The sequence below is a fragment of the Gopherus flavomarginatus genome, chromosome 1 (genome assembly GCF_025201925.1).
Source record: "Gopherus flavomarginatus isolate rGopFla2 chromosome 1, rGopFla2.mat.asm, whole genome shotgun sequence".
Taxonomy (NCBI): domain Eukaryota; kingdom Metazoa; phylum Chordata; order Testudines; family Testudinidae; genus Gopherus; species Gopherus flavomarginatus.
Genome location: NC_066617.1, coordinates 57,797,239 through 57,812,887, shown reverse-complemented (window position 1 = coordinate 57,812,887; position 15,649 = coordinate 57,797,239). Strand labels below are relative to the sequence as shown.

The 15,649-nt window shown below is 39.5% G+C and overlaps 1 protein-coding gene across 2 annotated transcripts in view; it reads right to left on the bottom strand.

Annotated features, from left to right (window-relative positions):
- Positions 1-2,512: 2,512 nt before the first annotated feature.
- The window catches only part of PDZRN4 (PDZ domain containing ring finger 4), a 409,811-nt gene continuing 396,674 nt past the window's right edge, over positions 2,513-15,649 (bottom strand). For both annotated transcript variants that reach the window (XM_050936097.1, XM_050936098.1), the window contains 3 exons: positions 13,404-13,505; positions 9,963-10,079; positions 2,513-4,650 (listed from right to left, as the gene is read on the bottom strand). In XM_050936097.1, the coding sequence (XP_050792054.1) occupies positions 3,124-4,650; positions 9,963-10,079; positions 13,404-13,505 (1,746 nt within the window). In that variant the 3' untranslated portion in view covers positions 2,513-3,123. The remainder of the gene's footprint in view (positions 4,651-9,962; positions 10,080-13,403; positions 13,506-15,649) is intronic.

The following is a 15,649-nucleotide window of genomic DNA, read 5'->3' as shown; positions in this document are numbered from 1 at the left end:
TCATACCATCCCTTTTTGGTGAAATATTTAAAATAATGACCTCTGCTAGATTCATATGTCTGGCTCAAGATAGCACTACGATCTATCTGTGTCTTTCATGTTTGGTTTCTGTAGAGTATAGCTTGTAAGCTCTCTTGGGGACTTGCCATGACATATGTGTTTGTAAAGCACCAAACATAGACAGTGCTTGAAAAGTAACTAAAATTAATACAGGTTGAACCTCTCTAGTCCAGCACCCTTGGGACCTCACTAGTGCCGAACTAGAGAGTTTGCCGAACCATGGGAGGTCAATTACCGAGTGGGTCTCTTTTTATTTTTATCTCGCCAAGGTGAATAAATGAAACAATGCTTACAACACCACCTAGCCAAGACTTACCAGCTCTCTTCATAACAAAGTATTAGTGATGTTCCACAATTTTACTGTCTTGGCACAAGGAAATAAGTAGATAAAGCATATAAAGCATAGTATAAAATCATGCCAGACCACGGATGTTGCCAGACCAGAGAGTGCCGGACTAGAGAGGTTCAACCTGTACTAGTAACAGATCAGGGAAGACAGCAAAAATATGGGCTTGCTCCATTTTTTGCTTCTGTCTTCATGAACAAGGTCAACTCCCAGACTGCTGCACTGGGCAGCACAGCATGGGGAGGAGATGACCAGCCCTCTGTGGAGAAAGAAGTGGTTCAGGACTATTTAGAAAAGCTGGATAAGCACAAATCCATGGGACCAGATGTGCTGCATCCAAGGGTGCTAAAGGAGTTGGCGGATGTGATTGCTGAGCCATTGGCCATTATCTTTGAAAAATCATGGTGATCAGGAGAGGTCCCGGATTACTGGAAAAAGGCTAATTTAGTGCCCATCTTTAAAAAAGGGAAGAAGAAGGATCCAGGGAACAACAGGCCAGTCAGCCTCACCTCAGTCCCTGGAAAAATCATGGAGCAGGTCCTCAAGGAATCAATTCTGAAGCACTTAGAGGAGAAGAAAGTGATTGGGAACATTCAGCATGGATTCACCAAGGGCAAGTCATGCCTGACTAACCTAATTGCCTTCTATGAGGAGACAACTGGCTCTGTGGATGAGGGGAAAGCAGTGAATGTGTTATTCCTTGACTTTAGCAAAGTTTTGATACAGTCTCCCACAGTATTCTTGCCGGCAAGTTAAAGAAGTATGGGCTGGATGAATGGACTATAAGGTGGACAGAAAGCTGGCTAGATCGTCTTGCTCAACAGGTAGTGATCAATGGCTCCATGTCTAGTTGGCAGCCGGTATCAAGTGGAGTGCCCCAAGGGTCGGTCCTGGGGCTGGTTTTGTTCAATATTTTCATTAATGATCTAGAGGATGTCGTGGATAGTACTCTCAGCAAGTTTGCAGATAACACTAAAGTGGGAGGAGTGTCAGATATGCTGGAGGGTAGGGATAGGATACAGAAGGACCTAGACAAATTAGAGGATTGGGCCAAAAGAAATTTGATTAGGTTCAACAAGAACATGTGCAGAATCCTGCACTTAGGACGGAAGAATCCCATGCACTGCTACAGACTAGGGACCGAATGGCTAGGCAGCAGTTCTACAGAAAAGGACCTAGGGGTTACAGTGGACGAGAAGCTGGATATGAGTCGACAGTGTGCCCTTGTTGCCAAGAAGGCTAATGGCATTTTGGGCTGTATAAGTAGAGGCATTGCCAGCAGATCGAGGGACGCGATCATTCCTCTCTATTCGACATTGGTGAGGCTTCATCTGGAGTACTGTGTCCAGTTTTGGGCCCCACGCTAAAAGGAGGATGTGGAAAAATTGGAAAGAGTCCAGAGGAGGGCAACAAAAATGACTAGAGGCTGGAGCACATGACTTATGAGGAGAGGCTGAGGGAACTGGGATTGTTCAGTCTGCAGAGGAGAAGAATGAGGGGGGATTTGATAGCTGCTTTCAACTACCTGAAAGGGGGTTCCAAAGAGGATGGATCTAGACTGTTCTCAGTGGTACCAGATGAGAGTAATGGTCTCAAGTTGCAGTGGGGGAGGTTTAGGTTGGATATTAGGAAAAACTTTTTGACTAGGAGAGTGGTGAAGCACTGGAATGGGTTACCTAGGAAGGTGGTGGAATCTCCTTCCTTAGAGGTTTTTAAGGTCAGGTTTGACAAAGCCCTGGCTGGGATGATTTAATTGGGAACTGGTCCTGCTTTGAGCAGGGGGTTGGACTAGATGACCTCCTGAAGTCCCTTCCAATCCTGATATTCTATGATTCTATGTGTTCTTACTCAGGTAAAACTCTTATTCCAACTTCTGCATGAATAAGAAATGCAGGATCAGGTCCATTTAACATAATTTATAATGGAATAAAGTCAGAAGGAAACTTGTCTAATCTATAAGAAATATCATAATGAATTGTGCCCTGTGTCCTTGAAATCTTTATATATCCTTCAAAAATTATGTATGTGGAAATAATTCATTCTGTAATCAAGCGAACAATTAAAATCAAATAACTCTTGATAAAGATAAGCAATAATTTATTCCTCTTTGATCTTCACAATTATCACATATCAGCTAGCTACATGACCAATGCCACTACATACCATGGGAGAATTGCCCACTTACACTTTACTTGGACAAATACAATTGCAATTTACAGGTTAAATGTACTGTACAATGGGTTGTTGGAAAAAGGTCATTCTTAGCTGTACAACAAGACGTGGCACGTGACTTATTAACAGATGCAATATAAGATGTAAAAGTTTAACTGCTTGTTATGCCAGTAAGTAAGGATACTGTATAAAGCATTTTGTTTTGGTATTGTATTGTTACTAAAGTAGAAAAAAGAAAACTAGAGAAATAAATCAGATCTTAACTTACAATACATACATTAGGGTAAGAAATTGTCTCTTCCATTTTTTTTAATTTTCTTTTGTTTTTTTATAGAAATGAATATTATGAATATATTGCAGAGTAAAGAAAGATTGCCAGCTAAAGAAGGTACCATTATGTGAAAAACAACTGAAAAATCATCAAGTAATTTTGCTTACAAAAAAGGTCAAACTATAAACAGTCACAAAATATATAAAAATGCCACCTTGAACGAGGCAATCGTACTCTACCTAAACTGGTAGTATACTCTTTGAAATAGTCGTGTTCATACAGTAGTAACTGATAAAAAGGCATTGTGCACTCTTGTCCCATCTGGAGACTTAGCACCATGTGTCATCAGTTCTTGGATTGTCATCCAGCTGTCCAAGATTTTCTTGTTCCTTTTTTTCATCATCTTTTTGTGACTAAGTTCAAGAATGTTCATTTCTTTTTTGCCCTCGCTGCCACTCTGTGGACTTTCCTTAAGACACTCTAACCTGCTCCGCATCATGAACTCTCGCCGCCGCCTCTGCTCCTTGGCTCTTACCAAATGCTGCTTCCGCTCCTCTTTGCTCCAGTAACGACCCATCTTCATTTCGCTCATCATATCATCATCTGTCGTCATCCCACTGCGCTCCTCTTTAATCTTTAAGGCACGTTCCTTCAGGATTCTGTCTCGCACTGGTCTCTTAGTGATATACCTTGTTCCATCACTCCTTATTTTCACTTTCCATTCCATTTTGGGCTCTGTACACTTCTGTGAATCTTTGCACATGTTAACTAGACTGAGCTGACTTTGGGCATACTCCACTGCGGATCTCTGTTGGATCAGCTGCATATAGCTTTGATAATGCTTTGCATGAGCAGGTATATTCCCATACCGGTATGAAGAGCTATGATACGGAGATAGGTAAGGAATGTGCTCAGTGCTTTGCTTCTCCTGCTCTGTGAAACTGCTACTTTCTGCAGCCGTTTCCTTCTCTTCAACAGTGCTGTTTTGCTCAGTGGTTTTGGTTTTGGACGGGGTTACCTCCGTACCACTCTGTCCAGTACACAACTGATTAGCTACAATTGTGCTTCTCAGGTTTTTCCTGTTGGTGATGCTGATCATTCTCTGGAGCGAGCTATCAGGGGACTGCTCTACAGTCAGTGGAGTGCTCCTGCAGCTTTCTGCTGTGTTGTAAGCACTGGAGCTGTCTTTGTCAGATTTCTCTGGGTGCTCTACGATGTCATCCAGTTTACCTCTTTGTACATCTATGCTGGTGTTATAATTCCTGAATCCTCCATCATGTAATGCCCAAATGTCTCCATACTGATCCTTCACCTTTTGAAGCCTGTGAGCCTGCATTATATTCTGACACTCAAGCTCAATATTTCTCAGTTCCTCATTGAGTAACTGTAGCTCATGCTCCACCCCTTCTTGCTCCCTTCTGTTACACTGTATTGTATTGCTCGAGTAATACAGATCATACTCTCCATGGTTTCTAATCTTGCACTTGAGCTCCAGCAGCTGCCGAAACCTTTCACACTCCTCATCTTGGTTTCCAATGAAATCAGATTCAATGTATTCCCCAGACACAAAGCTTTCATTGCACTGGAGTTCAATGCTTCCTAATGTATCCTGGCTCTGCCCCAGCTCCCGGGTGCTCTGCAGGGTTGTTTTGTTCTGCTCATCAGGTGCATTCTCCTGCTCCGAGCTCTCGTCATTACGCAGACTCTCATCTGTAGGCCCCACTCCACTGTCCTTCTCATGGTTATTGGATGATGAAGTTGCAGTGTCTGTTGTGCCGTCCTCCTCCTCATGCTTTTTTGGCTAAGAAAATAAGTGAACCAAAATTAGTAGAAAATACAGACCGTGTTAAATTAAAATATTTTTCAGTCCTGTCCTTCTTAAACAGCTAATTTAATCTATAAGAATTAATTAAAATGATGAATAAATCCCATTTCTACTACAGCTGGCTAGAAAATGGAGATCCCTTTTCATGAAAGATTTCACATTTTGAAAAAAAATTTAGCCTGATTCAGCATGAAAAGGCAAAAACATGATTTTTTTCACAGAAAGGGATTTCCACTTATCAGCTTGCTGACTGCTTATCTGGAAGGATCTTACATTTCACTTTCTCCCTGCAGGTGGAAATTCATAGAAGTCTTTCCAGCAGGCAGCCAGGGAGCTGTCATTTCAGTTTTCCTGACGGGAAATCAAAATTTTTCAACAAAAACCAGGATTTTCTGTCAGAAAATCATTGCTGAGGAAAATTCCCGACTGGTTGTAATTCCTACATTCTTATGGCTTTTACTCATTCCTGAGCATCATGCTGTAGGCTCCACAGATCACACTAAGTTCCTCAAGAAGGGAGCAAACAAGTGGATGAAATATAGCATGCCTGTTTTACTGAAACATTGCCCAAGAAATAAATATCCCCCTTCCCAGCAAAGCCAACACTGTGTGGTACTGAAAGAAAATGAGCACAAAGTGGAATGCAGCTTTTGGCTCTGGATTATGGCCACGACTATTGGAGCTGAGTTGTTCTCAAACCTGGAGCAACCAGCAATGCCTGCATAACATCAGAAAGTACATGAGGCAGACCACTTAAGCTGGGAGCAGTGCAATGTAGCATGGCACTAGAAGGCCTATTTGCAGCAGGACACGGGGGCTGGGAAATCTCTGTGCACACTGCTCTGGCACAGCTGAAGACAACACAGTGGTTAGCCTACTCTTGCATAGCCCTTTCTACCTCTCCCATCACCTGCTTTTAGCATTATGTCAATGGAAGACTGATAGCTGAACTCTAGAACTTGTTCAGGTAACTTGAACAGACTTTTCCCTAACCTATCCTTTGGAAAGCTTTTTGTTTCCTAGTTAAAATCTACTTTCCACAATACTAACTCATAGCCTTTCACCATTAACACTGAGTGCCTGTCATGGACCTAATGTCAAGCCTTTTTGCAGCTGATTTGAATTCATGTCCTACTCATTGTACCTAACCTATTTATTGTGTGCTTTAATGCAAAGAGCAATAGATACTGCAACGCTGAAGGAGTGCATGCTTTTTTTGTTTTCTAACTGGGTATGCTAAAGACATTTCCCCCTATTTCTCTTATATCACTATCATCCAAAGTGTAATTTATATAGCATACTCACTGTATGCCTAAGTGCACCCAGCACCAGCCAAATGTGTTTTCTCCTTTAGAAGGTGTAATTACGCAATTAAATATAATGGTTAGTAATAGTAAAGGGAGAAAAAGGTACAGTGCACCAATGAGAGGAAAGAGAATCCAATAGACCACTCTCATAATAATTGCTGTTTTTCTTTTACCTTGATAGATAGTGGAAGATATGAAAAAAAAATTAAATGCACCCTACACACACTGCATCATTTCTGCTTCATGATGAACCATGAACCCCTCAGTTAGTCTCTTTTGTTCAGTTGGTAGAAAATGGTGGCAACTGGTGGCCCAATGAAAAATAGAAATAGACAAATAGATAAATAAATAAATGTCAAGTGTGGTAGAGTATATTAAATTCAGAATGAAACCCACGATCAACAGAAAGAAGTATTCACGACAGGGCTGTCAAAAGTCTCTGAGGAGACAACATCTCTATCCCTAGTAATTTTAGTGGTTCTTCCTCACTAGCAGTTAAAATTAAAAAAAAACAGTTATCCTTCATACTGACATTGTATATTTCACACATAAATATACATACACTCAAACACCATATATGCGATGGTGAAATACATACATCATCATGTGACAGCGGCCGACCGGTTCATCTGCATCAGAAAAATATTTCCCTCTTTCTTGCCCACCACTCTCACTAATTGTGGAATCCTCCCACCAGAATTTAATTGGTTTGAGGGGTAGGACAGAAGATATTCAGTCCTGGACAGCTGACAAATGTAAGTCTGCTATTTCATTACCCTTCATAGTTAGGATCTCTTGGAAGATTCCCTTGGAATCCTGGCTTTACAGAAAGAAGGGACAGGAAAAATAGTACCAATAACATTTAAAGTCACACTGAAGCACTTCCAAATGTTTTTTTTTAATGTAAGATGTGAGCAATGCACACAGATTATATGCTGGCAGGCTGCACTGCTCTATAAAGACTTTGTTGAAAATTCTTTGAGATGTAAGCAATGTTACCATTCCAAATGCATGCCAATATATTGTTTTTACTGCACTATGATGTATTTCTTGTCTATAACGTTCATTTAATACTCCTTTCTTTACTCATCTGATGCATGACTGTGACGGAAGACTTTTTAAGACTTGGTACAAGTTTCTAAAGTGATTTAGGCACCTATGCTCCATTTCTGCAAGTGACTTAGATACTTAGAAGCCTAAATCCAGTAGGACTAAAGACCAGATTTTCAAAGGTCTTTAGGTGCTTAAACTTGCAGATAGGTGCCTACTGGGATTTTCAAAAGGCACTAACTGCTGTGGAAATCAATGGAAGTTTAAATCAATCGGAATCAGGTGTCTAACCCACTTAAACAGTTTTGAAAATCCCACTAGGCACTTATCTTCTTTATTAGGTGGCTAAATACTTTTGAAAATCAGGCCCCATGCCTCTAAGTTTTTGAATTAGTAGATCTCATCCTTTCCTACCTGGCTTTTATTCTTTGATTGGAAAAGGAAGACAAGCTTGTGCCCCTTTTCAACTTCCAATTCATTTCTCAAATTTGAATACTCTAGTTCAAATGAAGAAACAATCTCTCTATAACCTGAATCCAAAAGTTATTAAGGTAAAAGATTTTCTGAGCAAGAGAAACTGAAAATACTGATATTTGGCAAAATTTAAATACACCTCTACCCTGATATAACGCAACCTGATATAACACAAATTCGGATAGAACGCGGTAAAGCAGTGCTCTAGGGGGGTAGAGCTGCATGCTCTGGTGGATCAAAGCAAGTTCAATATAATGCAGTTTCACCTATAAAGCGGTAAGATTTTTTGGCTCCCGAGGACAGCGTTATATCAGGGTAGAGGTGTACCAACATTTGCTCCATTGTGAAGAATGAAAATAATGTAGATACTTAATGTAGTATATGACATACAGTACCACTGGGACTCAGGTTCTAAGTGTCTAAGTCACTTTTGAAAATAGGACTTAGGATGCTAAATCCCTTAGACATTTTTGAAAATTCCACCCATCATCTATTGAAAATTCAAGATTCTGGTTTTTTAGAACGTACAGTGTCAGTCTTCTTCCCAATTACTTCTGTTTGAAAGGCCAAAAGGCTCTATAGGCTGCATTTATGCAAAAAGAACTGCAGATGATGACAATCTCAACCTAGTAGTGTGTACAACCCAGCAATAAGTGAACTTCAAAAGATTCTATGTTTCAGATTGGAAAAGATTCATTAATGCAAGAATGGCTAATCATGCTGGAATGCAGGCACGGTTCCCACTCTGATTTTACAACTCACAATACATTTGGGAAATAAACCCCAGAGTGCTATTTAAGTTTGAAAGCAATCAGATAAGAGAGATCCAGGGGAAGGGAGCAGGGTTAGTAGGTCCTGCTGCTCCAAATCAGAAGAGTGGGCTACCTGGTCACCCTATGAAGATGAAAGCTAGACTGACAGAGGTGTGAGGGGTTGCCAGTGATGGGCTAAAGATGAGATACTCCAGCCTTGACTAGAGTTTTTTTAAATATCCCGGCAGTTCATCAAAAATTTTAAAACAGGTGAAAATCAGTGCAAACAATTAACGTTACCCTTTTCTGGGTAAATATCAAGGTTAATATCGGGGGGCATTAGGACAGAAAAAAGCAACAAATAGAGAAACATAAGTGTTTACTATTTATGAAACCATTATCTGTAATCCTCATTCCAAGAATTCAAGTTTTTTAAAATAAAGAGTTTATTGTAGATGACTTGTGCAGTTAGCTTGATATAAGATGTTTCAATAGCACAGGGATGGGATGGGACAGGAGTGCTTGGCACTCATCAGCAGGTAAGGTTGGGAGGGGAGACAGATCAGGAGGGGCCTGTTCTCCCAGGTGCAGCCTCCTGCTCTTTGCGGCCTGTCACTGAAGCAGTTGGTGGGCTCGGCAGGGTCCCTGCCCATTTTGTTCTTCCACTGTGCAGCTGCAGCATCAACCAAGCCCAGTTTCCCTTCCCTATGCAGGCGTGCTGTGCTGTCCAGTGGGGAGCCTGCAAGAGGGGACCTGGGATTGCCATTATGAGCAGGTAAAAATCTGGGTGGAAACTGGAAAAATCCAAATACTGGATTTTTTTGAAATCCAGGAATTTTTCAGGGAAAAAAAAATGAAAATGAAGGGTCCTACTTCAATGATAAACTAGATGGGACTCTTAAAATAGGTCTGTTCTGAAAACATCTAGTCTGACATCCTGCATAATACTGGCCATAGAACTTCCTCAAAATAATTCCTATTTGAACTAGAGCACATCTTTTGGAAAAATATCCAATATTGATTTCAAGATGTCCAGTGATGAAAAACCCACCATGATCCTTGGTAAATTGTTCCAATGTTTAATTACTCTCACTGTTAAAAAATTATTTCCAGTCTGACTGTGTCCAGCGTCAACTTCCAGCCACTGGATTGTGTTATACTTTTGCCTGCTAGAGGGAAGAGTCCATAATCAAATATTTATTCCCCTGGTAGATATTTCTAGACTGTCATCTTGTAATATACATAGTACAATATAGTAGCAGTGAACTATATAAAGTAGTAATTTACACAGCAATATATGTACCATATTCTGTACAATATGTCCATATTGTCTTTATCACAATGGGACCCTGTCCTAGCTATGGCCTTGACAGGTGACTCTGATATAATTCATAAATAAAAGTGACAATACACAAGACACTGCATGTAAAAGGGCTTGTAATATTTGTGCTGAGACCTCAGAGAAAATGTAGAATCAGTGCTTTACTCCTCTCACATTCTGCTGAAATTTTACCCTCTCACATCCAGCCTAAACATTTATTTCTAAAATATTTCCTTATCGAGAATGTATTGCAGTTCAGAGCATCCTCATGACAAAGTGCTATCAAAGCCTTTGAGTCAATTTTTTGACTTATCATTTCATTCTCTCTTAACAGAAAAATACACCTAGCAAAATTTCCAATGATACATTTAGTTTCAGTCCTACCTGCTCCACCTCATTGGCTGTGAACTGCATTACTTCATTATGCTGTTCTTCCAACATTTCCAAGTTTAACTCCTCTAAGAATTCATTCCTTTCATCATCCAGCCACCCCTCTTCCAGCTGCAAAAGAATATATTAGTACACTGCATTATGTTAGTGGGATGCATGCTAAAATAATAAACCCAAATGGCAATGCCTGACTAGTTCTTTTTATCATAATGATTCTCTTCAGAATACCAGGCTTCTATAGTTTCCCTCTCCAAAAAGAAGAAAAAGATGATTAAAAAAAAAACAGGGACTCTTAGGCCTTTTATCCTTTCTTGAAACAGTATGACTGATTTTCTCTCATAATGAAGGAGATTGCACAGCACAGAGCATTATTTCCTTTCAAAATGTATGAAAGGCATACCACACAGTCCTGGAGCTGTCATATTCATTACCTCCAAGAGCCCCAGTGTTAAAAGAACTGCAATGATACTAATAGGGCCATGAGCTAATCAGGCTCTTTCCTCCTTTAACAACTTCCACCCCAGGGTTGTGTCCCAGTGCCTGAACCTCAACAGCACCTTCACTCTGGATTTCCATCACATTTCTCTTATTGCTCTTCCGCGTGAATGAACTAACAAGCAAAAAGGAGACGGGAGCACTGACTGATGCAATGACTAAACTTTCCTGTTCTTTGGCTCTGTCTTTGAACTGACTTTTTTTTTTTTAAAGATTAAAACATTACTTTCATATTCGTTGAAGACAGTATTATAAAAAGAGGAAAATGGAGGCCTACTATTTCAGTCAAGTTAATGAGATGTGGCTGTACACACATACACAATATTATGTGCATGTCAACAGTAAGTCTCCATTTGTGTTTCTGTTCCCCTTCCAGATGGCATGCTGGGGTAAAAAAGGAAAATACTATCACTGGAAGGGGAATGAAGTAGTGTTGCATGTCTGCTAATGGCAGTGTTTTACAGGCAGAAACAGGTAACAGAGAAGGAAGGTGACAGAGTTGGGGAAGGGCAGAAATTAAAATATTAATTCAACTACTCTAGAGTATGAGAAAATATCAAGTTACCTGTAAAATGTTATGGACATCACAAAAGCTAAAAACAGTGTAATTGTATGCAACAATGCAACATGGAACTAAGTTCTTTTGTGTGGTCAACAAGGACAACTCCATTGAAGCCAATGGACCTTTGCCCCAGAGATGCTAATTGTTTAAAACAACAAGCAAGTAAACAAAAAATCCCTCCACAAACCAGCCAAACATTGGACAGGTATAAAATGTTGATTGAGAGTCTGTGGCACTTTTTACCATACTATGGTATCTACTTAGCACATCAGTGTTGAGGTTTCATTCATGGTTTTTCAAATGCTTTTATTTGTTATGTATAGTCAACCCTTTGACCTTATAAAGAATATAAACTCCAGAGTTTCACAGCACAAGCAAACCACTAACTGCCTGGGATTAGGAAGAAATTTCCCTTATGGGCAGATAATTCAGCAATTGTCCTTCAGAGGATTTTTAAACCTTGCAAACATCTGGTGCTGGCCACCGTTGTGGACAGGATACTGCAGTAGATGGAGCACCGGACTGGTCTGATCCAATATGACAATTCTTATGGTTCTTAAAAACATAAATATACACCCCAGTGCAAATGTGTACTGATGCATGTGCGTGTGGGCACATACACATTTGTTTCACGTGGTTATTTGTGTATGTTTCTTGTATGCTCAGTTTTTAATATTAACTGATTAATAATCAATGTTGACTAGTCAGAGAAGCTTTTCTTGTTAGTTATTGGATGTGGCCAGCAGTGAGTCCTTGAAACACTGCCATTACGAGTTCTTTCTAAAAGAAAGCTTCAAAGATTAGAACTTAATCCTGCTTTTTTCTCTCCAGTGAGTGTTTGCCTTAGTAAGGACTTGTCTACACATGAAAGCATTACCAGTTATACCACTATAATTATAATTATACTGGTATAGTTAAACCGATATATTATACCAGTATAACCCCCCCGCTTGTGGACACTCTTATTCTGGAATAAGAATGGCTATTTTCAAATTTGCTTAAACTCCTTCCAATGTGACATAAGATAAACTGAAAACTGGCCCTCATATATTGGCATTAGAGTGTTCATATGAGGACTTATACCGGTATAACTAGACCAATTTAAACTCCCATCTTGGCTTGTACTGGTATAACATTCCTATGAAGACAAGTCTGAGGGAGGTGGGATCAGGTCTTCTGTTGGGTTTCTACAACTGGGCCTGGCAGATGGATCCCTGGCCCTGTGAGAGCCCCACTGAAATTAAATTAAAAAAAAAAATAGAATCCTCACACAAATCTTTTAAAAGCTTCTGAAGGGTCTCTAGACCAAGAAGGGATATAACATAGCTACTTACATCTGAGGTGAATAGCTTTACTCTGCCTTAGTATATAGCCAGTTTTCTAGGAGCCATTTAGAAAGGCTAAGAACATAAAGGAAATATATGCTGAAATTTGATCTTGCATAACTACCAGATTCAAGCCGGGATTCTGGGTGACACTGAATTACATTTATTCAATTTAAAGTGTAGAGAATATGTAGTCACCAAGTCTGAAAATATCAGAACAATAATATGAGAGACAAATGGTAACATAACCAACTTCGCTTGGACTGCTGACAGATGGAGAGAAGAGTGACAATGTAATGTCCTTTTCTGCTTTGTGGTGGGATATAAAAGAAAGCAGAAATAATCCTTTTTTTCCTCTCCTTTACCTTGATGATTAGCCTGACATCTCCCACTGCAAAGATATAAAAAATGTCTTTGCAAGGCATCAGTTTTGTTTAAAAGCCAGAAGTAAATTTTAAAATTGTGTGGCAAAAATATCTATTTCCTATTAAATAATTTGTACTTGATGAGAAAACTCATGCGACCAGTTTCCCTTGAAAACAGTTAGATAGGAGTAGTTTTGCTGAACAGCATTGTCATCAAATATCCATTACCAAGATCTAACTGGAGAGTTTACTGAAACATTGCTTAAAAAAATAATCCTCACCCAGAGCCCACTTCAATCCTGCCACAAGCAGGTGCAAACCATGGAAGAGTGTAAATTTAGTTCCAGAAATCAGTAAGAATCATCAACCAATAAATATGTATTTTTGAAGTTCCACTTCACATTTAGTTAAGTATCACATTAGTACTAGATAATCAACTGTATTTATATGTATGTATGTTGTATTTACTTGCAAAGAACCTTTTAGCAAGTACAATGGCAAACAAACTCCTAGTAATATAAAGTTATTTTTTTTGAGACTACAGATTAGCAAAGATCTTTAATTATAGTTTTCCCATTTTTTTTTCATGAAGCTCTGCAATCCTGTTTTTCAGTGTTCATTTCTTACGGATGACAATGACTGTACACTATAACCCAGCTCCTGGCTCAGTGCATCTATTTATTCTAACCTGTATCTCTGGTCTTGCAACCAGCAACACAATTTTCTTGCATTCATCACTGGAGAGCAATGCCACCGCCTCCTCCCGATTCTGGACATCTTGGCCATTTATCTAGAAAATAAATGAAAGTGGCACATTAGTTTCCATTTCCACAAAGCAACACACAATAAAGGGCAAATATCAGCTCATTTGTGGTAAATGTATGGACAATGAAACTCACACAATGGGCTCATCTTCAGCTCCTCAGTGGTAAGTGCCTTCACTCAATTATGCGTTTACTGTAAGAGCTGTATCGATCGTTGAAGGATGGCGGACATCAGAGGAAGCAGTTATGTTCATAAATGTCCAACCTGTGCCCTAGCAACATACATCTAGCAACACAATTAACCAGCTCCTGACAGGTGACGTTCATCTTTCTCCGTTCAGAGTAATGGAAGTGTCACTCTGAGATAATAGTGCTGGTGGAAGCAAGACTGGTAATACTACAGCTGAAATCAGTCATATTGTATGCTTGTAGAGAGCCAATTAGAGGGCTACAGTATTATCTCTCACCAGGCAATACTTACAGGCCACTGCTGATTGCTATTTCATGTAATCATTTTATATTTGTGTGTGCGACTCGGTGTCCAGAACCACACAAAACATCCCCATTGGGATAATCAAAATAAAAAATGAATCATCTGTAAAAACCTGTTTTTTCTCCAACTTCTCTCTGCAATTCTGCCCTTGTGTTAAAACAAATCATACTAATAACTATATCTTAATGTATAGATTTTACAGGCCCATTCAACTCTACCTAAAAATGCTGCTTAAGAAAAATCAAGTTTCAAATACAAAGCATTTTTTCCTCTGAAAATATCACGCTTTCTTTGTTTCACAGCACAAGAAGTGGATTTTCCTCACTGTGCCAAACTGCATTGTCAAAAAATATTTAATCCATCTGAAAAGTAATGGGGACAGGCTAGAGGGCAAAGGATTTTAATAATTTTATGGAATAAAAAGGTTTTCCCATATCCAGCCTGGTTAATCCATCTCCTTTTGCAAGGGTTCAGTTTCAAAGCTAGTAGCAGCAACTTCCTGGTAGAAAAGTACCAAGCAAATGTGCATGTGCACAGCCTGAACACATTGCTTTGAAAAAACAGTTTTAGTTTAGATTAAATAAAACCACAAATATGCACTGACTGTTTGCTTGGTTATCACCAAAATCTTTGAGATACCTCCATGGAGATGTGGAGGGAACAAAGTGTGGACTGCAGGAGAAGTGATATCCACTTCCTTGTAAACAGCTGCCCTCATCAATATACAGATACAGACATATACAGAGACCAAGGACCAGATGCCTCAGCTAGCATAAATTGACATAGCTCTGTGGTACCAATATCAGTTTATACCAGCTGAGGATCTGGCCCATAAAGTCTCAGCGTGTATCTTGAGCTGAGTGGCTTAGTGGCTCAAGATAGATCATTACAGGCTAGAACTTGTGGTAGCTACAGGCTGCACTATCATAGTGAAGATAAAAGTTACTCCAATACGCCTCATTTTATCACCAATTAGTTGCCTATGTGGCCCTCATTTATGCAGAGTCTGATGTCCATGGATGAAATCAAACAAGGACTAACCAAGATCTATGGGACCTTACTTGTACAGTCTATTCCTTTTATTTTACAGTGCATGCTGTGTGAGGTAAACAGACTATTCTCATCTACTTAAGAAGACCATACAAGAGACACGAGTTGCTGTATGTAGTATGCTAGTATTTGAATTATCCTGGAAAACATGAGGAAAGCTGCTATATTACTGTGAAAAGTATAAAAGCAAGCATCCCCAACCCTGCATTCTCTAGACCTGAATGCTATTCATGTGTAATGATATTGTCATCTTCCATTTCTCTGAGTTATCTCATCCATAAGAGTGGATGGAGGGTCAGTGTGCCTTCGGCTATGAAAGAAAACCTCACATAACTCACCTGGTGTTAATCTTAATGATCAAACTTCTGGCTGTATATCAGCACTGATGTTCAAGTAATGCTATTAGTCTACAAAAATGCAATAGAATTACCGACAGTCTTCTCTCACCTCTGGAGTCTTCACTCACAAGTGAATTGAATTTGATGGTCTCAAACTAATATCTATCAGCTGTCTGCCTATACTGTGCCTGGCACTATAATTCACACAGAAAAGAAAAGAAAGTGGCATGGAATGAATCTATCATTAACACATTAAAATGCCTTAAAGATGGGAGTCCACAGAGTTTTA